This window comes from Cetorhinus maximus, chromosome 22 (genome assembly GCF_964194155.1).
Source record: "Cetorhinus maximus chromosome 22, sCetMax3.hap1.1, whole genome shotgun sequence".
Classification (NCBI taxonomy): Eukaryota; Metazoa; Chordata; class Chondrichthyes; order Lamniformes; family Cetorhinidae; genus Cetorhinus; species Cetorhinus maximus.
The window spans coordinates 509,970-533,753 of NC_135900.1; the positions used below are offsets into that span (position 1 = coordinate 509,970).

Genomic DNA, 23,784 nt, shown 5'->3' on the forward strand with positions numbered 1-23,784 from the left:
AAAGTGCTTGCTCCACTCTACTGTGATGACTTCCACCAGCTATTTTTTTTCACAAGTACATCGCTCCAATGTCAGCTCCATTCAAAGGCTTTGTTTCCAAAAAGAGATTTGTCCTGTCTTTAAAACATTTAATACAACAAACTGCAACACAAACCTATAGTCAACATAACAAATGCAATCTGTACAACTACAAATATTGATAAGCTGACCAGTCTTCACCCCTTTTACTGCTGCAGAATGGCTAAAGTGTCAACTTAGTTTATGTCTTCAAGTCTGAGAGTGGGGCTTGAATAGGGAACCTTCTGACTGATGGGTTCAAGCATCAACCTATCCAAGTCTAAGGTAAGGGGTGATTTGTGAGGGGTCAATGGATGGTCTTCATCACAATAATTGTGGTAATTCAATGTTAAGAAATTTCAGCCTAGTGAATTTGTTGTACAGCTATCTCAGAGCTTTTTATCAAGTGAAACCAGATCATTTTCCTGGTTTGATTTTTCTCCAGCCTAGTTCAACATTTTTAACACAACTACTGAATCATGAACCCAACAGGTTTCACTGCATTCACAGTTATCAGGATGCTCATGCAAAGTCTCAGCTACAGGCATTGAAATTCAAGTGCCTCACATTTTCCTTCATGACCCAAAAAAGCCATTTTCCTTTCCTCAAACAAACCAAACTTCTGATACCAACCTACAGTTCTAACTCTGACTGTATCATTTAAACACCTCCAATGCCGAGTATTCAAGGGCAAAATTCCAGGCTCGACAAGGACAAAGACAAAGTCACGTAGCCTCCCAGAGTACCAATTCACTGTATCCCATATTTAGAAGTTTAAACATTTCAAGTTAAAATGAACAGGACTTGCCCACAGAAGAAATGCCGTGCAGTGACTACTTGGAAATGCTAATGCCTCTTGAGATGGAAACTAAATGACTTGAACTTATATGACTGTTTAAGTTCAAAGCTTGGTATTATTGAGTCTGTTTCATTTTCTACCAAGCTTGCTATAAAACCAGTATCTAACAACTCAATTATGCATCTGTTAAAAAGTGCTATACACTGTCTAAATAAAGAAATGTACTGTTACACCTTCATTCTGAGTTTAGCGTCATTAAAATTAAAACTAACCATGCTTACCAATGAGTGCATTTTAAATCCAAAATATTTTTCTACAGCTTCTTGTGTTCTTCAAACTAAGCACCTCATTAACATTCTGCCATTTTGTAAATACATTTATGAAAGTATTCCTTAGAGTCAGGTACTGAAATATACAAATGACTAAAGCATTCCTGTCAGTATTCAGAACTCCACCAGCACACCACTCTCAATCAGCTGACCTCACTGAGTTTTGGGGGATCATCGAATTGGATTTACTCAGTCACCTCAGTTTCCTCGAATGCTTTCAGAGCTGATCAATAGCAATGCAGACTTATTACAGTTTTTTAAAAATCCATAATGCCTAATCTCCTTGCCTCAGCATTCTGTGAATTGTGTTGGAAATCTGCCACTTGCTTTTTTGGCCTCATCTAAAAGATTAACAGAATGTAAGACTAGGGAACAATTAATACAAAGGAATTAGCTTTTGATAGAAAGCAATGGAATTTTAAATTTCTAAGGGTTCGAAATATAAATATTTCAGTAGTCAATTAAAACAGACAGAAATACAGAGTCAAATGCAGTTTGTTTCTTCATGATATTTCTAGTATTAATATTTTATGCCTTTTTCAAATTGAATATTTAGTATTAAAATTACTTTCATCTATTTCCTAGTAATCTTAAATGTTCGAATGTGTTATCTGTTTATAACAAACAATAATGCTAATCATAATTCTTTACCCTGATGTAAATGGATAACTTTTGATACTTGAACTACAGGTTCCAAAGTTCCTACATTAAATTAGTTGATATTTGTTAAAATGACAGTGAGGCAGTAAAGTACAGACATACAAGTTAAACAAGCCGTAGGCTGTGACTCTCGAGTCTCGAGACAAACTCCGCTCTCTAATCTGACCAAATGTGTGCAAGGCCATTTAAGCCGCTGACTCATGGTACAGAAATAGTCCACGTCTTCTCGCAACAGCCTCCCAATGATCCCAGCCAGGAATATCCTAGCATCCTACATTTCTCTAAGCCAGATTCCCAACTGCACATCAAGAGGAAAATTTTTAAAAAAAGAAACAAACCATTCAAAATAAAATTAATCCTTGGACCACTGACGAATCCAGGTAAACTCTCCTTTCACAGGGCCTGGCAGTTAAGCTTTTATCTTGCAGAGACACTAAAACCCCATGACAACAACAAAGCTGCTCCAATGCCTGAGAAATTTTACAATATTAGCCTGGTTACAGAAATGAGCACTCAAAACATAACTGAAAATACGTCTGAATATTGTCTCTTCCTTAATCTCCTTCTAATTCTTTTAAACTGAAATGTTTTTTTAGCTCTGAAGAAGTCATACGGACTCGAAATGTTAACTCTGTCTTTCTCTCCACAGATGCTGTTAGACCTGCTGAGTTTTCCCAGCATTTTCTGTTTTTGTTTATTTTCCTACCCCTACTAAGTTAACCATCACTGCACATTGTTTTCACAAGAGGAGCAATTTCCTCCGGGCCCTTCACTACTAATTTTGTAGCTACAAGTAACTTTCCAACGAGTACTTGCAGCATTTTGTGTGTTTCAGATTCCCAGCATCTGCAGTGTTTTGTTCTTCTGCCAGTGAATTGACACTTCACCTTCTCCAGTTTTTAGTACCCTTTATAAATGGTTGTAAAAAAAACTGCACATACAGCTAAATGTATTGTGAAGTCTCTTACAAATTGAAGATGGCCTTCAAGCTTTTGTAACCTATGACTCCAGACACAGAACCAAGCACTATCTAACACAATCCTTATCTACTTGCATTGTGACCTTTAATGACTTGAGTAACTGTACAACAAGCTCCTCAGCTCCATTTAAGACTAATTGGCGTTAGTACAAGTTTATGTGCAACATTTTTACAAGACTTATTGGTGCATTAACCCATGGTTTTGCAACTTTCTTTGCTTCCTATACTTTGATTCCTTACTATCTTGCCCAGTTTCTCATAGAACCTTTCTACCTGCTTATTAACTAAACATCTAAAGATTACTTCCCCCATCCAAACAGCTGACTTTCTTCCCCTGCTTTAGCCCACTCCCCTGGCCCTGCCCCACCTCCCCCCACCATCCCTTGGCAGATGTTCCCAAGGTCTACCTGTCATAAAATCATCACATTTTCAGTCATCCGCTTTCTGGAATCAAGGCAGTCTCATCATACAGTCACCAAATCTTTGTAAAATGATATAAATTACCACACAAACCAGAGGGTTACGTTAAAACCATACCCCATTGCTTTTCTCAGACAAGAACAAAGCCATTCTCTCTTCCTGCTTTTTGTATTCTTGTCTACTATACTGTATCTTTCACTCTCTCTCACTTGGATTCTCTCACATGTTCTTGTTATTTCTAACTCGTGTAATGCCCCACTCCCTTTCTTACTCCAGGCCTCTCATCTCTTGTGTCTGCCACATATATTGCTTACCTAAAATTCTACATCTTACCTTTTGCTAAAGTCTAAATTGTAAAACAGCAATGTGGCGAACAGCTCATAAAGGGTTGAGAGTAGCTAACAGACTCGCCAGGATGTGGTGAAGCATTTGCAGATGAAAAAGAACACTGAAAGAGTAGAGCTGAGAGTGCTGAGCATTGCAGCACTCAGGTCAATGAGGGTCAGGGGAGAAGAGAACACACATGCGAATGCAAGAGAAACACTGAGGGAGTCAAACTAGGAGTCCTAGGTGGGAATTCTGGGTGGTTGTTGAGTGTGCAGAGATTTAATTGCTCTTGGGAGAAGTTGTACAGAGCCAGCCCTGCAAATGAAGATGAGAAAACAAGCTAGAACATATTACCCAGGGCTACGGTGTAAAACTGGGAACCAAATGGCTTTTTTGAGCCAATGAAACACTATTGCTAAAACACATCTGACCCTTAAGTAGGTGAAACAAATTTAAGTTTGCCAAAGTAAGCCACAAGGTGTTCACAAGCACTAGGATAGGTGTCAAGGGGTATGGGGATGCGGAGAGCGCAGGAATACAGCATTGAGATAGAGGAACAGCCATGATCATATTGAATGGTGAAGCAGACTCGAAGGGCCGAATGACCTACTCCTGCTCCTGTTCTGTGTTTCTAATAGCTGCTGTTCAACCAGCTTCATATGTACACCAACATTTCTAAGATTTACTCTAAGTGTTCATCTTTAATCAGGTTATTTCAGTGTTAACAATAGTATAACAGCAACTATCAAAGTGACCATGCATTTATTTATGCAATCTCCTGCACTGCCACGATTCACTTCTGAATGAACAGAGTTGAATATCCATAATAATCTAAAAAACTTTTACAATGGTAACAGACAGACTGGGATTCTCAGTCTATTAAAGTTAGATGAAAGTGAGACTATAATGCACAACAAGAGAATGACAGATTTGGTGAAGGAGTGAGCGAGTAGTTAAGGTCTGGAATCCTCTACTTGAGAACATGGTGCAGGCAGGTTCAATTGAAGCATTCAAAATTGAATTAGACTGTTATCTGAAAGGGAAGAAAGTGCAGGGTTACAGGGAGGAGGCAGGGGAATGGCACTAGGTAAACTGCTCACTCAGTGAGCAATGCAGACATAATGGGCAGAATGGCCTCTTCCTGCACTGTATCAATTCTCGGATTCTGAGTCCTTTGCGTCCATTTTTATGTAAAGAAAGAGGACAACCTATTATTGGTAGGAAAATCTAAAATTAAGTCATAGGGAGGAACATAGTGCATTTAATGCAAGGGAGTTTTTCTCAGTAATGAAGATAATAAGGGGCTTGACATAGACAAGTCTCCAAGATTTTATAGTTTCCATCCTGGCATATCACAAGAAATAAGTGAGGAAATTGCAGAAACTTCACTTATAATTCTCCAAAGCTCTCAAGGTAACTACAGACCTATCAATATAGCAGGGCATTTGATAAGGTTCTGCACAAGAGATGATTAGAAAAAAGTGAAAACATGCTGAATTGGAGATAAGCCTGTGATCTGCATTGGTAATTGGAAGTAGGAGACAGTAGGGGATGGGGATAAAGGGTTTATTCTCTGAAGAAATGTCTCCCAGGGATCCGGACAGGATCTCACTTTTTCACTATAAATGACTTGGATGAAGCAGTAAGAGGGTTGCATATATGTTTTCAGAATTGTATATATAAGTTAGGAGGCTAAGTAAGTTGTGGCAGCAGCAAGTTAGGGGTAGGGTTAGTTACAAGACGGGACAGATAACTAATGGAGTGGAAAAACTACAGCAGGAGTTCAATATTGGGAAGTGAGAGGTCAGCCAGTTCAGAAAGAAAGAAAAAACTCAATATTTTCTGTTATGAGGTACTGGCAGCTGTGGGGTACCAATGAGATTTGGATGCTCATACACAGAAATCACTAAAGGCTAGTGCACAGGTGCAAAAACAATTCAAAATGGCTATTGGAGTACTGACTTTTATCTGAAGGGGTCTGGAATTCAAAACGGAAGAAGTGATGCTTCAGTTTCGCAGAACCTTGGTCAGACTGCATTTGGAATACTGCATTCAGTTTTAGGCATGGGTCACAGCATTCATAAATTTACCTTATACAGTGCAAATTCAGCAGAATGATATTAGGACTAAAAGATTACCTTATGAAGGCATGTTTATATTCCCGTTAAGACAATTGAGCTGTGATCTATTTGAGGCATTCAAAATAATGAAGGGGTTCAATAGGGAACATCGGGAAATTATCCACTCTGGTGGTGCAATCCAGGACAAGATAGCACTATGTTAAAATTGCAGTTAGAGTGAAACCATAAAACACTTCTTCACACAAACAAGACTTGAAACCCGGAACATTCTCCCTCCAAAGTCTATAAGTTTTGGGTCAATTGAAATTTTCAAGAGTGGAAGCGATAAATTTTTAAGTAAGAGCATTAAGCAATGGCGGGCTTGTGGTGCAGTTGGCAGTGTCCTTGCCTCTGAGCCAGAAGCTCCGGGTTCAATTCCCACTCCATGGCCAAGGAAAGTGCATTCCTAATGTGGCCAAAAAAGTATCAACTTGTAAATCCTTCCAACAAACTCCAATGGCAGGCAGAATGAGCAGAAGATATTTTTGGTCAGCCATGGATCACACATCCATGTGATGGAAAGAAATTGAAGCCTCGGCCATCACCACCACTCCAGGCTACAATATGTCCAAGTGTATGTTGCCAAAGCAACTCGGACTCCTTGGGGGGCCAGTTGGCTGGATGGCCAGTGTGCATCAGGTTAGTGCCAACGTACAAGGCTTGATTCCCGTTCTGGCTGAGGTGGATTCAGGGTGTGCCCTTTTGCCCTACCCATGGTGGAGATCACAGCACTGTGGATCACAAGCTAACAGAAAGTAAATTGAGGTACAAAGGGGCCATGATCTAATTGAGGGACAAAAAAGGCCCGAGGATCTGAAAGGTTTACTCCTACTCCTGTATAGCAAGTACCATAAAATTTGGATCTTTGCATAAGAACATAAGAAATAGGAGCAGGAGTAGGCCATTCGGCCACTCAAGCCTGCACCGCCATTCAATAAGATATTGGTTGATCTGCCCCAGACTTCAACTCCTCTTTCCTGCCAGCTCCTCGTAGCCTTCAAGTTCCCGATATTTCAAAAATCTATCTACCTCCTCTTTAAATACTTTCAGTGATCTAGCCTTCACGACTCTCTGGGGGTAGAGAATTCCAAACATTCACTACACTTTGAGAGAAGAAATTCCTTGACATCTCAGTTATAAATGAGTGTCTCCTTATTCTGTAACTATGTCCCCTAGTTTCAGATTCCCCCTAGTGGAAACACCTTCTCAACATCTACCCTATCAGGCCCCCTCAGAATCTTGTACGTTTCAATAAGGTCACCCCTCATTCTTCTAAACTCAAATGAATAAAGGCCTAACCTGTTTAAACGTTCTTGATAAGTAAACCCCTTCATCCCAGGAATCAGTTTCGTGAATCTCTTTTGAACTGCCTCCAATGCCAGTATATCTTTTCTTAAATATGGGGACCAAAACCGTACACAGTACTCCAAGTGCAGCCTCACCAACACCCTGTACAGTGTAACATGGCTTCCCTATTTTTAAACTCTAACCCCCTAGCAATACAGGCCAAAATTCCATTTGCCTTCTGAATTATTTGCTGCACCTGCATGCTAATGTTTTGTGTTTCTTGCACAAGAACACCCAGATCCCTCTGTGCTGCACTTTTTTTGGAGTCTCTCTCCATTTAAATAATAATCTGCCTTTTGATTTTTCCTGCCAAAGTGCATGACCTCACACTTTCCTACACTAAACTCCATCTGCCAAGTTTTCACTCACTCACTCATCCTATCTATATCCCCTTGCAGATTCCTTAATGTCCTCATCACACCATCCTCTCCCACCTATTTTTGTATCGTCAGCAAATTTGGATACATTACACTCTGCCCCCTGCTCCAAGTCATTAATATAGATAGCAAATAATTGAGGCCCTAGGGCTGATCCTTGTGGCACTCCACTAATTACATCTTTCCAACCTGAAAAAGACCCATTCATCCCGACTCTCTGTCTTCTGTGTGTTAACCAATCCTCAATCCATGCTAACACATTACCCCCAATACCGTGAGCTCCAATCTTGTGTAATAACCTTTTATGTGGCATCTTATCAAATGCCTTCTGAAAATCCAAATACACTACATCTACCGATTTCCCTTTCTCAACTCTGCTTGTTATATTCTCAAAGAACTCTAACAAATTTCTCAAACATGATTTCCCTTTCACAAAACCATGTTGACTCTGTTTGATTGCGTTAAACTTTTCCAAATGTCCTGCTATTTCTTCCTTAATAATGGACTCTAGCATTTTCCTAGTGACAGATATTAGGCTGACTGACCTATAGTTTCCTGCTTTTTGTCTCTCTCCCTTCCTGAACAGGGGCGTCACATTAACGGTTTTCCAATCCGCTGGGACCCTCCCGGAATCCAGTGATTCTGGAATATTTCGACCAATGCCTCCACTATCTCTGCAGCCACTTCCTTTAAAAGCCTTGGATGCAGGCCATCAGGTCCTGGAAACTTGTCTGTCTTTAGTCCCATTTGTTTCTCAAATACTTTGTCCCTCGTGATATAGACTATTACAAAATCTTTCCTCCCATTAGCTCCTTGCTTATCTGATATCTTTGGGGTATTTATAGTGTCCCCCACAGTGAAGACCAATGCATAATATTGGTTTAAATTATGTGCCATTTCCCTGTTCCCTATTATTAATTCTCCAGTAATATGAAAAAGTAAACTGTCATTTGGTAGGACAGAATTTGAGCATTGCTGGAAAAGGGAGACATTTTTTGTTGAAGCTTTTTGTCTTGCACTCATCAGGACAATTCACAAGAATATCAAATGCGAAGGGAACAACAATTGATAGTATATGGAAAGAAAGTGCTGATTGGTTGGCAAGTGGACTCTGAATAGTAGGGGTGTTGCCATGGAGAATGCACCAATTTATAGCAACTGACAGTTAACTGCCACACATTTAAACCTGCAGCTGCATGTAATAATTTCCTTACATATCTTAATGGGCTCTATACGAAGCTCAAATTTACCTTTGAAATGGAGTAGTCGAATAAACTCCCTTTCCTTGATGTACTATTTGAGAAACCTGCAAGGCTCCCACGCTCACTTTAGCCACTCTCTTTTTATAAACCCATAGAAGCTCTTGCTGTTTGTTTTTATGTTTCTTGCCAATTTACTTTCATAATAATTTTTCTCCTCCTTTATTAGCTTTTTAGTCATCCGCTGCTGGTTCCTAAAAAATTCTCAATCCTCTGACCTACCACTAGTTTTCGCCACTTTGTATGCCTTCGTTTTTGATTGGATACTCTCCTTGACCACCTTTGTTAACCATGAGTTGTTCATCCTTCTCAGCGAGAAGGAACTGCATGCATTTGACTACATATCAGGGGTTTCAAGGTAATGTAAAAGACCAGCACATGACCATGAACAGTACATACATCAGAATCCATTAAGACAGAACATTTCTTCTATACAATGTCTATGACAATGAAGCTGCTGACATGATAAAAACAGCAGGATATTGGCAGGAAATTAAGTGTCACTCCCACTTCCTCTATCAGCCACAATTTGAAATAAAGCATCAAAAACTCAATTCAAAATTCATATCTTCATTAAAGCATTAGACGGCTGCAAGACACAGTTACCAGTTATCTGCCATTTGCTCACACCCTGCTGTCATCACAAAAACGCTCAGCTTGACACTCACAAAAACAAACAATGTATGTCAGCTCAAAGTCAAAGCATATTTGCACATCAAACTGCATGTCTGCTTAACAGATATACAAATGGATTAATACTTAAATGATGACACATACTTTCCAGAGTGAAGTGAGAAGCCATTTCCTCCAGTCATGAGATTTCCTAAAAATAACTGATTTTATTTTAACCTCTAACAATGGTTTGCTTTGGATTTCCAACTTCTTATTTTCTTCCTCCCTGTAATTCTCTACTCCCACTCCCAACTTTTCCAGTAAAGGTTCTGATGAAACTGATTCTAACTGGTCACAAGGGTAGTGAGAGCAGTGCAGCCGACGTGCTGCTGATTTATACTTCCTTCAAAGAGTACACTCCCTTCAGAGTCAAACTGACATTGAAAAATCAACTTCCGGTAGATTTCAGGGAAAATCAACACTGCAAAATAACTCCTGAAATTAAAAGGTGAGAAAAGAGACTAAGACTGAACAGTGTTTTCACCTGTTGAGAACAGCCGTGTTATTCTCCCTGAAGACAAACTCCTCGACCTGATCTGGCTTCTAAGACTGCAGGTTCATAGGTGCGACAATAAATGTCTATAGAGCAAACATCAAATAGTTTCAGAAAAAGAAACAAAACACTTGATGACACAGGTCACCAGGCAGCAAATAGGAAAATAAAGAATAAGGAGTTCAAGTAATATGAAAAAGTAAACTGTCATTTGGTAGGACAGAATTTGAGCAGTGCTGGAAAAGGGAGGTGTTTTTTTGTTGAAGCTTTATGTCTTGCACTCATCAGGACAATTCACAAGAATACCAAATGTGAAAGGAGCAACAATTGATAGTACATGAGAAGAGAGTGCTAATTGATTGGCAAGTGGACTCTTATTAGTACAGACATTGCCATGGAGGGTGCACCAATTTATAGTGACTGACAGTTAACTGCCAAGCATTTAACCCTACAGCTGCATGTAATAATTTCCTTACATATCTTAATGGGCTCCATACAAAGCTCAAATTCACCTTTGAAATGGAGTAGTCGAATGAACTCCCTTTCCTTGATGTGCTATTTGAGAAATGTGCAAGGGGGTTCTCCACCAGTCTACTGTGAGTCGACCTTCACTGGTCAATATAAGAATTGGGATTCTTACAGTTCCACACAGTATAAGATTCCTCGTAAATAGGGCATGAGACATTTGCTCACCATGCAAGCTTGATGCCGCAATAGGGCGCACCAAAGGCATCCCACAGGATAATGGCTACCCTAATCAGATCATTTTGTACAGTATTTTTTTAAAAAATATTCATTCATGGGATGTGGGCACTGCTAGCTAGGCCAGAATTTATTCCACATCCTTAATTGCCCTTGAGAAGGTGGTGGTGAATTGCCTTCTTGAATCTCTGCAGTCCATGTAGCTTGGATACACCCACAGTGCTTAAAGGGAGTTCCAGGATTTTGATTCAGCGACAGTGAAGGAACGACGATATATTTCCAAGTCAAGGTGGTGAGTGGCTTGGAGGGGAATTTCCAGGTGGTGGTGTTCCCATGTGTTTGCTGCCTTCCAGATAATAGTGGCCCTGGGTTTGGAAAGTGCTGTCTAAGGGGCCATGGTGAGTTCCTGCTATGCAACTAGTAGATGGTACACACTGCTGTCACTGTGCATTGGTGGTGGAGGGAGTGAATGTTTGAGAATGGGGTGCCAATCAATAGGCTGATTTGTCCTGTATGGTGTCAAGCTTCTTGAATATTGATGGAGTTGCACTCGTCCAAACAAGTGGAGAGTGTTCCATCACACTCTTGACTTGTGCCTTGTAGATTATAGACAGGTTTTGTGGAGTCAGACAGTGAGTTACTCACCGCAGGATTCCTAGCCTCTAGCCTGTTCTTGTAGCCACAGCATTTGTATGGCTGGTCTAGTTCTGCTTCTGGTCAATGGTAATCCCCAGGATGTTGATGGTGGGGGGATTCAGCATGATAATGCCATTGAATATCAAAGAGTGATGGAAATGGTCATCGCCTGGCACTTGTATGGCACAAATGTTACTTGCCACTAGTCAAGCCAAGCCTGGATATTGTCCAGGTCTTGCTGCATTTGGACCTGGACTGCTTCAGTATCTGAGGAGTTGCGAATGGTGAACATTATGCAGTGATCAGCGAACATCCCCACTTCTGACCTTATGATGGAAGGAAGGTCATTGATGAAGCAGCTGAAGATGGTTGGGCCAAGGACGCTTCCCTGAGGAACTCCTGCAGTGATGTCCTGAGAATGAGGTGATTGACCTCCAACAACCACGACCATCATCCTTTGTGCGAGGTATGACTCCAACCAGCAGAGAGTTTTCCCCCCCGATTCCCATTGACTCCAGTTTTGCAAGGATACCTTGATGCCACACTCATTTAAATGATGGCTTGATGTCACTCTCAACTCAACTCGGGAGTTCAGCCATGTTTGGATCAAGGCTGCAATAAGGTCAGGAGCTGAGTGGCCAAGGCAGAACCCAATCTGAGTGTCAATGAGCAGGCTATTGATAAACAAGTGCCGCTTGACAGCACTGTTGATGACCCCTTCCATCATTTTACTGATAATCGAGAGTAGAAGGATGGGGTGGCAAGTGGCCGGGTTGGATTTGTCTTGCTTTTTGTGTACAGGACATACCTGAGCAAATTTAAACATTGCCGAGTAGGTGCCAGTGTTGTAGCTGTACTGGAACAGCTTGGCTAGGGGTATAGCATGTTCTGGGGCACAAGTCTTCAGTACTATTGCCAGAATATTGTCAGGGTGCATAGCCTTTACACTATCCGGTGCCTTCAGCCTTTTCTTGATATCACATAGAGTGAATCGAATTACCTGTGATGCTGGGGACCTCAGGAGGAGGCCAAGATGGATCATCCACTCAGCACTTCCAGCTGAAGATTGGGGCGAATGCTTCAGCCTTACCTTCTGCACTGATGTGCTGGGTTCCCCATCATTGAGGATGGGGATACTTGTGGAGTCTCCTCCTCCAGTGAGTTGTTTAATTGTCCACCAACATTAATAACTGGATGTGGCAGAACTGCAGAGCTTAGATCTGACCCATTGGTTGTGGAAGCGCTTAGCTTTATCTATCGCTTGCTGCTAATTCTGTTTGGCACGCAAGTCACCCTGTGTTGTAGCTTCACCAGGTTGACACCTCATTTTTAGATATGCCTGGTGCTGCTCCTGGCATGCCCTCCTGCACTCTTCATTGGACCAGGGTTGATCCCCTGGCTTGGTGGTAATGGTAGAGTGGGGGATTTGCCGTGCCATGAGGTTAGAACTTGGTTGAATACAATTCTGGTACTGCTGCTGGCCCACAGCTCCTCACGGTCGCCCAATATTGAGCTGCAAGATCTGTTTGAAATCTATCCCACTTTGCACGGCGTTGATGCCACACAACACGATGGAGGGTGTCCTCAATGTGAAGACAGGACTTCATCTCCACAAGGACTGTGTGGTGGTCACTCCTACCAATACTGTCAGAGACAGCTGCATCTGCGGCAGGCAGGTTAGTGAGGATGGGGTCAAGTATGTTTTTCCCTCACCACCTACCACAGGCCCAGTCCAGGAGCTATGTCCTTTAGGACTCAGCCAACTCAGCCTGTAGTGATGCTACCGAGCCACTCTTGGTGATGGACATTGAAAGTTCCCCAACTAGAGTATATTCTGTACCATTGCTGTGGGACAAAGCATGCCCAGGGATGGTGATGGTGATGTTTGGGACATAGTCTGTAAGGTATGATTCCATGAATATGACTGTCAGGCTGTTGCTTGACTAGTCTGAGAGACAGCTCTTCCAATTTTGGTACTAGGCCCCAGATGTTAGTAACAAGGACCAGGCTGGGTCGACAGGGCTGAGTTTGCTGTTGTTGTTTCTGGTTCCGAGGCGGATGCCAGGTGGCCCGGTATATCATGCAAAATCATGAGCCGGCCTCAGGCTGTCACTCTCAACCCTCAAAAGTGTCCCGTCTATCTCAGGTTACCCTGGAAGAGCAGGGTCTCTCAAAAATTTGAGCAACAGGTAAAGCTAGCTGTTTCACACAAGTGAAATTCACCACTAAGAGGATGCTGCCGTCAAGCCAAAAAGATATTCTGCCTATCACACAAATGAGTGATGTGATATATGAATTTCAGTGCCAGTGTAATGCTAGGTATGTAGGCCTTACATCTCAAAGACTGGCAGATCATATCAAACATCATGTCCCAGCCTCTACTCACATCGAGTAAGGTACAGACTATACCCAACCAGCTCATACGTGCAAAACTGAAAACACAATGTCCAACATTAGATGTGATTCCGCGATTGGACAACATTTGCTAAATAATTCTCAGTGTGCTAAGAATTATGCTGACAACCAATTTAAGATTGTCAGTCAAGCTCGCAGGGTAGTGCATTTGTGTGTGCTGGCAGCTACATATTTTAATACACAGGGCCCTATTCTTTCCAGAAAGAAAGAGCATGTACACATTGCGCCTGTTTCAGCTAAATAAGTGACAGTCATTCGTTGGTTCATTCCTTGGTACAATGCCTTGGCCAGAGTTAAGCTACCTGGTTTAAAATTCAATCAATGCTTGGCAGTTAACTATCAGTCACTATCAACTGTGCATTCATTATGGCAACGCCTCCACAAATCAAAGTTCATTTGTTAACAATCAGCACTCTCTTCTCACATAGTGAGAATTGTTGTTCCCTTCACATTTGGTACTCTTGAGAATTGTCCAGATAAAAATCCAGAGATTGCAGCGGCCCTGGGATTCATTTTCAAATACTTTCTGGCCACAGGAGAAATGCCAGAGGACTGGAGGGCAGTGAATGTAGTACCATTATTCTAGAAGGGTGGTAGGGATAAACCAGGGAACTATAGGCCAGTGAGTCTAACATCAGTGGTCGGGAAACTTTTGGAAAAAATTCTGAGGGGCAGAATTAATCTCCACTTGGAGAGGTAAGGGTTAATCAAGGATAGTCAGCATGGCTTTGTCAGAGGATGATCATGTCTAACCAATTTGATTGAGTTTTTCGAGGAGGTGACTAAGTGTGTAGATGAGGGTAGTGCAGTTGATGTAATCTACATGGACTTCAGTAAGGCTTTTGAAAAGGTCTCGCATGGGAGACTGTTCAAGAAGGTAAGAGCCCATGGGATCCAGGGCAATTTGGCAAATTGGATCCAAAATTGGCTTAATAGCAGAGGGTGATGGTCAAAGGCTGTTTTTGTGACTGGAAGCCTGTGTCCAGTGGCGTACCACAGGGTTCAGCGCTGGGTCCCTTGCTGTTTGTAGTGTACATTAATGAATGTAGGAGATATGATCAGTAAATTTGCAGATGACACGAAAATTAGTGGTGTGGTAAATAGTGAGGAGGAAAGCCTTAGACTACAGGACTATATAGACTGGCTGGCAAGATGGGCAGAACAGTGGCAAATGGAATTTAATCCTGAAAAGTGAGAGGTGATGCATTTTGGGAGGACTAACATGGCAAGGGAATATGCAATGAATGGTAGGACTCTAGGAAGTACAAAGGATCAGAGGGACCTTGGTGTACATGTCCACAGATCCTTGAAGGCAGCAGGACAGGGAGATAAGGTGGTTAAGAAGGTATATGGGATACTTGTGTTTATTAGTCGAGGCACTGAATACAAGAGCAGGGAGGTTATGATGGAGCTGTATAAAACGTTAGATAGGCCACATCTAGAGTACTGTGTGCAGTTCTGGTCGCCCCACTATAGGAAGGATGTAATTGCACTCGAGAGGGTGCGGTGGAGATTCACCAGTATGTTGCCTGGGCTGGAGTGTTTCAACTATGAAGAGAGATTGGATAGACTGGGGTTTTTTCCTTGGCGCAGAGAAGGCTGATGGGGGACCTGATTGAGGTGTACAAAATTATGAGGGGCATAGATCCGGTAGATAGGAAGAAACTTTGCTATTTAGTGAAAAGGTCAATAACCAGGGGGCATAGGTTTATTTTAAGGGGCAGGAGGTTTTAGAGGGCAGTTGAGGAAACATTTTTTCGCCCAGAGGGTGGGGGGAATCTGGAACTCACTGCCTGAAAGGGTGGTAGAGGCGGGAACCCTCACAACATTTAAGAAGTATTTAGGTGAACATTTGAAATGTCATAGCATACAAGGCTATGGGCCAAGTGCTGGAAAATTGGGTTAGAGTAGATAGGGGCTTGATGACCGGTGCGGACATAATGGGCCAAAGGGCCACTTTCCGTGCTGTAAAACTCTATGACACTATAAATAGCAAATTGATAAGGAGCTCCAAAAGGAAATGCTAGTACTAACGCTCTGCAAACAATTAATACCAAACTTAAATTGAGGAGCATCCTGCTGTTACTCAGTCTTTGAAACTCCTAGATAAAATTATTGACAGAGAACAGCACTAAATTGAAAAGGATTAATGTATCACAAAGTCAGGTTCTATTTTTAGACTACATAAATCTGTATTTTTGTTCATAATCAACCATGTTGTCAATTATTAAATGCTGCTAAGTGAGAAAGTTAGCACATATCCCATCTGGTCAGCTGGTCCCTTCAACAGTGTACAGTGTTGGGAGCACATAAAACCCTTCCTTCACAACCAATCCTATCAGCTGGTATAAAGATTTCAGTTGTTGAGACTGTTAATTTACCACAATCAAAATGGGAGTCCTTACAAATATTCCATCTCAGGAAAGATCACCATCTAAAGTAGTACTGTAAAAAGCAAATCAGATTGAAGTTTTTAAGTTCCTCTATTGACATAATTTATCTCCAGGTAAGAACATTTAAGTAACACGCTCGTGTGTTAATACTTATACATACCACCACCTATTTGCTTGCCACATCTCACTTTGAGGTGGAAGAAATTCCAATGTATCAGTGATTTATTATCGACCAACAACACTAACTTAGGCAAGGTAAATTGGTTTCTTTGCAAACTCTGTGAACCCAATCTATATCTGGTGTACATCAGATAATTTTCTTCAACTGAAGAGAAAACATATTGGTGAAAATATGATTTAATAATTCTTGCTTGATCCAAACTAGCGTCCTGTGTTGTCCCACCCTCTCTTGAAGCGCACTGATTTGCACAATGGTACTTTCCAAAGTTTCAAAAGGTCTCTGGATCCTCAAACAACAGTCAGCTGAGAGTATGCCTGTGAAATTTTCAAATCAAGACGTTACTGGAAACTTAACCTGCCTCCTGAGCACATTTTTATAAAGCACTGCTTATGGTAAATTGCAATATCAACAAAGAAAAATGAAAGAAAAATAAGGTAACTAACAGTTTTTTTTTCATGAAAACAAAGCAGCTCAAGTGTGAACAACCCCAGCAGGCTGGTTGAGGACATTCACTACACTCAGAGGAAATATTCCTTCACATCTCAGATTTAAATGAGTGTCTCCTTATTCTGTAACTATGTTCCCTAGTTTGAGATTCTCCCACTAGTGGAAACATCTTCTCAACATCTCCCCTATCAAGGCCCCTCAGAATCTTGTACGTTTCAATAAGATCACCCCTCATTCTTCTAAACTCTAAATAATAAACTCTAATAAAGGCCTAACCTGTTTAGCCGTTCTTGATAAATCAACCCCTTAATCCCAGGAATCAGCCTAGTGAATCTCTTTTGTGCTGCCTCCAATCTAGTATATCCTTTCTTAAATATGGGGATCAAAACTCCAGGTGCGGCCTCACTAACACCCTGTACAGTTGTAACAAGACTTCCCTATTTTTAAACTCCAACCCCCTAGCAATACAGACCAAAATTCCGTTTGCCTTCTTAATTATTTGCTGCACCTGCATGCTAACTTTTTGTGTTTCATGCACAAGAACACCCAGATCTCTCAGTGCCGCACTTATTTGGAGTCTCTATGCATTTAAATAATAGTCTGCCTTTTAATTCTTCCTACCAAAATGCCTTCACATTTTCCTACAATAAACTCCATCTGCCAAGTTTTTGCCCACTCACTCATCCTATCTACATCCCCTTGCAGATTCCTTACGTCCTCATCACAACATGCCTTCCCACCTATTTTTGTATTGTCAGCAAATTTGGATACATTACACGTCCCCCCCTGCTCCAAGTCACGAATATAAATCATAAATAATTGAGGCCCTAGGACTGATCATTGTGGCACTCCACTAGTTACGTCTTTCCAACCTGAAAATGATCCACTCATCCCGACTCTCTGTCTTCCATGCGTTAACCAATCCTCAATCCATGCTAACACATTACCCCCAATACCGTGAGCTCCAATCTTGTGCAATAACCTTTTATGTGGCACCTTATCCAATGCCTTCTGGAAATCCAAATACACTACATCTACCGGTTGCCCTTTATCAACTCTGCTTGTTATATCCTCAAAGAACTCTAGCAAATTTGTCAAGCATGATTTCCCTTTCACAAAACCATGTTGACTCTGTTTGATTGGGTTAAGCTTTTCTAAATGTCCTGCTATTTCTTCCTTAATAATGGACTCCAGCATTCTCCCAATGACAGACGTTAGGCTGACTGGCCTATAGTTTCTTGCTTTTTGTCTCCCTCCCTTCTTGAACAGGGGTATCACATTAGCGGTTTCCTAATACACTGGGACCCTCCTGGAATTTAGTGAGTTCTGAAATATCTCTGCAGTTACTTCCGTAAGACCATAAGACGTAAGAGCAGAAGTAGGCCATTCGGCCCATCGAGTCTGCTCTGCCATTCAATGAGATCACAGCTGATCTGATAATCCTCAACTCTACATTCCTGCCTTTTCCTCATAACTCCTGATTCCCTTACTGATTAAAATCTATCTATCTCAGTCTTGAATATACTTAACGGCCCAGCCTCTACAGCCTTCTGCGGTAAAGAATTCCACAGATTCACTACTCTCGGAGAGAAGAAATTCCTCCTCATCTGAGTCTTAAATGGGCGACCCCATCTCTGAGATTATGCCTCTGGTCCTAGACTCTCCCTCAAGGGGAAACAACCTCTCAGCATCTACCCTGTCAAGGCCCTAAGGATTTTATATGTTTCAATAAGGTTGCTTCTCATTCTTCTAATCTCCAATAAGTATAGACCCAACTTACTCAACCTCTGCTCATAAGAAAATCCCTCCATCCCCAGGATCAACCTAGTGAACCTTCTCTGGACTGCCTTCAATGCCAGTATATCTTTCCTTAGGTAAAGGGACCAAAACTGTTCACAGTATTCTAGGTGTTCTGTTGAAGGGTCATGAGGACTCGAAACGTCAACTCTTTTCTTCTCCGCCGATGCTGCCAGACCTGCTGAGTTTTTCCAGGTAATTCTGTTTTTGTTGTAGTCTAACTAATGCCTTGTATAGTTTTAGCAAGACTTCCCTATTTTTATATTCCATTCCCTTTGAAATAAAGGACAATGTTTCATTTGCCTTCCCGATCACCTGCTGAACTTGTATGCTAGCTTTTTGGGATTCATGTACAAGGACTCCCAAATCCCTCAGTGCTGCAGCCTTTCTCCATTTAAATAATATTCAGCTCCTCTATTCTTCTGGCCAAAGTGCATAACCTCACACTTTCCCACATTATATTCCATCTGCCACTTTTTTGCCCACTCACTTAGCCTGCCTGTATCCCTCTGTAGACCCTTTGTGTCATCCTCACGACTTGCCTTCAGACCTATTTTTGTGTCATCCGCAAACTTGGTGATAGTACATTCATTTCCCTCATCCAAGTCATTATTTATATTGTAAATAATTGTGGCCCCAGCACTGATCTCTGTGACACTAGTTACAGGTTGCCATCCTGAAAATGCCCCCCTTGTCCCAACTCTCTGTCATCTATTAGTTAGCCAGTCCTCTTTCCATGCTAATGTTCTACCCACAACACCATGGGCTCTTATCTTATTAAGTAGCCTTATGTGTGGTACCTTATCAAACACCTTTTGGAAATCCAAATATATTGCATCTACTGGTTCCCCTTTATCTACCCTGTTTGTTACCTCCTCAAAGAATTCTAATAATTTTTTCAGGCATGATTTCCCCTTCATGAAACCATGCTGGCTCTGCTTGGTTAGATTACATATTTCTAAATGCTCTGCTTTAACATCCTTTGTAATAGACTCCAACGTTTTCCCAATGACAGGTATTAAGCTAACTAGCCTATAGTTACCTTTTTGAATAAGGATGTTACATTGGCAGTTTTCCAATCCTCTGGGACTTTTCCAGAATTTGAGGACTCTTGGAAGATTACTACCAGTGCATCCACTATCTCTGCAGCTATTTCCTTTAATATCCTAAGATGCAACCCATCAGGTCCAGGTAACTTATTGGCCTTTAGTCCCACTAGTTTCTCAAATACTTTGTCCCTCGTTACAAGATCTGTTACAAGATCTTTCCTCCCATTAGCTCCTTGCTTATCTGATGTCTTTGGGGTGTTTAGTGTCTTCCACCGTGAAGACTGGTGCAAAATATTGGTTTAAATTATCTGCCATTTCCCTGTTCCCTGTTATCAATTCTCTAGTCGCATCCTCCAAGGGTCCCACGCTCACTTTAGCCACTCTCTTTTTATATACCCATAGAAGCTCTTGCTGTTTATTTTTATATTTCTTGCCAATTTACTTTCATAATCAACTTCCTTTTCAGTCGTCCGCTGCTGGCTCCTAAAATGTTCTCTATCCTCTGTCTACCATTAGTTATCACCGCTTTGTAAGCCTTGGTTTTTGATTGGATATTCTCTTTGACCACCTTTGTTAAGCACAGGTGGCTCATCCTTCTCATCGAGTCCTTGTTTTTGACTGGGATAAATTTTTGCTCAGCATTATGAAGTATCTGCTTAAACATCCACCAGTGCTCAACCACTGACCTTCCCCTTAGTCTATTTTCCCAGCCCGTTTTAGACAACTCTTTCTTCATACTTCTATAATTGCCCTTATTTAAGTTGAGGACACTGGTTTGAGGCCCCAGTTGCTCGCCCTCAAATTGAATTTGAAATTCTCTCATGCTGTGATCTCTACCCCTTTAGATCCTTAACTACGATCTCTTATTAACCCCACCACATTACACATTACTATATCAAAATAGCCTGTTCTCGGATAGGTTCTGCAACGTATTGCTCTAAGAAATGATCCCTGATGCACTCTACAAATTCGTCTTCCATGTTATCCCTGCCAATCTGATTTGTCCAGTCAATGTGCAGATTAAAAACACCCATGAAAATTATAGTGCCCTTCTTAGACACCTCCATTATTTCCCAATTTATACCTTGTCCTACAGTGAGGCAACACTTCAGGGCCCAGAGACAACTCCCACCCCTGACTTCTTCCCCTTGCTATTCCTTATTTCTACCCAAACTGATTCCACATCACAATCTATTGCACCTAAATCATTACTGACCACCGCACCAATACCTTCCTTTATTAACAAAGATACCCCACCTCCTATTCCTTTTTGCCTGTTTTTCTGGAATGTTGAATGCCCTTCAATATTGAGTTCCCAGTCTTGGTCACCCTGTAACCACATCTCTGTAATAGCTATCAAGTCATATTCATTTATTTCTATTTGTGCCTTCAACTTATCTATCTTGTTACAAATGCTGCGTGCATTCACAAAAAGCCTTAAGCTTTGACTTTTTACCATTATTACTCATTCTGGTTCTAATTTCTGCTGCACTCTTCTGCTTATATTTTCTGCCCCTTCCTGTCACAGTTTGATTACCATTCACCTCTTCTTACCCTGCACCTCTGCTCTCTCGTTTCTTTTTGATTTTTCAAAACTTCCCTTCAATTGAACCTTCCCCCCCCACCCGCAACTAATTAAAGTCCTATCTACAACAATTATACGATTCACCAGGTTACTGGTCCCAGCACGGTTCAAATGAAGCCTGTCCCATTGGAACAGATCTCTCCTTCCTCAGTACTGGTGCCAGTGCCCCAGTGAATCAGAATCCATTTCTCCCACACCAATCTTTGAGCCACGCATTTACCTCTCTAATTTGATTTACCCTACGCCAATTTGCAAGTGGCTCAGCTTACCATCTTTGTGGTTCTGTTATTTAATTTAGCCCCAAGCTGCTCATAGTCCCTCATCAGAACCTCTTTCCTGGTCCTACCTATGTCATTGGTACCTACGTGGACCACAACAACTCGATCCTTCTCCTCCCAAAGTTCATCTCCAGCCCAGGGGCGATGTCGTCAAGCTTTGCACCAGGTGGGCAACACGGCCTTCGGGATTCTCTGCTTTTGCTACAGAGAACAGTATCTATTCCCCTAGCTGCTGACTGCCTGTCCCAGAGCTATCCCCTATTACTACTACATTTCTCTTTTCTCCCCCTACTTGAATGGCGCTGTGTACCACGGTGCTGTGGTCAGTTTGCTCATCCTCCCTGCAGCCTCGTCCACACTGGGAGCAAGAACCTCGTACCTATTGGGCAAAATCACTGGCTGAGGCTCCTGCAAAGCTAAATTCTGGATCCCCATACCTGCCTCACTCGCAGTCACACCCTCCTGTCACTGACATAGGTCCAAATTTGATGTAATTAATCTAAGGGGTGTGACTGTCTCCTGAAGTCACATTTCGGCTCTGACAGGTAGAAACAGGTTGAAGAGGCTTTCTGCCACCGGTTTTTATTTCCCGCTGCCCTTCTCACGCAGGTCCACTCCCCGTGTGCTGGGCCTCCCTCTCTGCCACCGGTTTTTATCTTCCACCGCCATTGCCCTTCTCACACAGGTCAGCTGTCTGCATACTCCATGTACTCCTCTCACACTCTCCTCTAGGTGCTGCTGACTGCCTGTCCCAGGATCTTCCTCTCACACTCTCCTCTAGGTGATGCTGACTGCCTGTCCCAGTGCCCTCCTCTCACACTCTCCTCTAGGTGCTGCTGACTGCCTGTCTCAGGATCTTCCTCTTGCACTCTCCTCTAGGTGCTGCTGGCTGCCTGTCCCAGGGCCCTCCTCTCACACTCTCCTCTAGGTGCTACTGACTGCCTGTCTCAGGATCTTCCTCTCACACTCTCCTCTAGGTGCTGCTGGCTGCCTGTCCCAGGGCCCTCCTCTCACACTCTCCTCTAGGTGCTGCTGACTGCCTGTCCCAGGATCTTCCTCTCACACTCTCCTCTAGGTGCTGCTGGCTGCCTGTCCCAGGGCCCTCCTCTCACACTCTCCTCTAGGTGCTACTGACTGCCTGTCTCAGGATCTTCCTCTCGCACTCTCCTCTAGGTGCTGCTGACTACCTGTCCCAGGGCCCTCCTCTCACACTCTCCTCTAGGTGCTGCTGACTGCCTGTCCCAGGATCTTCCTCTCACACTCTCCTCTAGGTGCTACTGACTGCCTGTCCCAGGATCTTCCTCTCACACTCTCCTCTAGGTGCTGCTGACTGCCTGTCCCAGGGCCCTCCTCTCACACTCTCCTCTAGGTGCTACTGACTGCCTGTCCCAGGATTTTCCTCTCGCTCTCTCCTCTAGGTGCTGCTGGCTGCCTGTCCCAGGGCCCTCCTCTCACACTCTGCTCTAGGTGCTACTGACTGCCTGTCCCAGGATCTTCCTCTCGCACTCTCCTCTAGGTGCTGCTGACTGCCTGGCTCAGGGTTCTCCTCCCGCTCTCTCCTCTGATTATGACTTAGTGCTGTTCTCTTGCCTTTTCCCCGTAACCTTGCGCATGGTTTCTATTCAAATAATCATCCAATGCCCTCTTTGAATGCCTCGACTGAAACTGACTCCACCACATTTCCAGACAGTGCATTCCAGACTCAAACCACTCGCTGCGTGAAAACAATTTTTTCTCACATAACATTGGCTTCTTTTGCAAATCACTTTAGATCTGTGCCCTCTCGTTCTCAATCCTTTTACGAGCGGGAATAGTTTCTCCCTATGTACTCTAACCAGCCCTCTCATCATTTTGAACACCTACTCCTGTACTCAAATCCTTTTGCGATAAAGGCTAACATACCATTAGCCCTGCCTGCTGCACCTGCACGTTAGCTTTTAGTGACTTGACTAGGGCACCTAGTCGCTTTGTACATCTACACTTTCTAATCTCTGACCATTTAAGAAATACTTTGCACATCTGTTCCTCCCACCAAAGTGGATGATCTCTCACTTTTCCATATTATATTCCATCTGCTATGTTCTTGCCCACTCACCAAGTCTGTTCAAATTCCCTTGAAGCCATTTTGCCTCTTCATCAACACACATTACACTTTGCTTTGTGTCATCCGTGAACTTGGAAATATTACATTTGGTCTCCACAGCCAAATCATTGACATATATTGTAAACAGCGGGGCCTAAGTACTGATCCTTGCGGTACCCCACTAGTCACTGCCTGCCAACATGAGAATGACCCATTTATTCCTACTCTCTGTTTTCTGCCTGTTAACCAATCCTTAATCCAAGCCAGTATATTATCTCCTACCCCATGTGCTTCAATTTTGCTAACTAACCTCTTGTGGGGGACTTCATCAAAAGCCTTCTGAAAATCCAAGTATATGACATCCACCAACTCCCCTTTA

General features: G+C 42.4%; 1 protein-coding gene across 5 annotated transcripts in view; it reads right to left on the reverse strand.

Annotated features, from left to right (window-relative positions):
* osbpl8 (oxysterol binding protein-like 8) overlaps positions 1-23,784 on the reverse strand; it is a 262,935-nt gene that overhangs the window by 181,605 nt on the left and 57,546 nt on the right. The window contains exon 1 of one of the 5 annotated variants that reach the window (XM_078567631.1): positions 9,452-9,582. The exons of 3 other annotated variants lie outside the window; for them this stretch is intronic. In XM_078567631.1, the coding sequence (XP_078423757.1) occupies positions 9,452-9,476 (25 nt within the window). In that variant the 5' untranslated portion in view covers positions 9,477-9,582. Of the gene's footprint in view, positions 1-9,451; positions 9,583-23,784 lie in introns of those variants that run through there. One more of the 5 variants, XM_078567633.1, reaches the window with a different exon arrangement.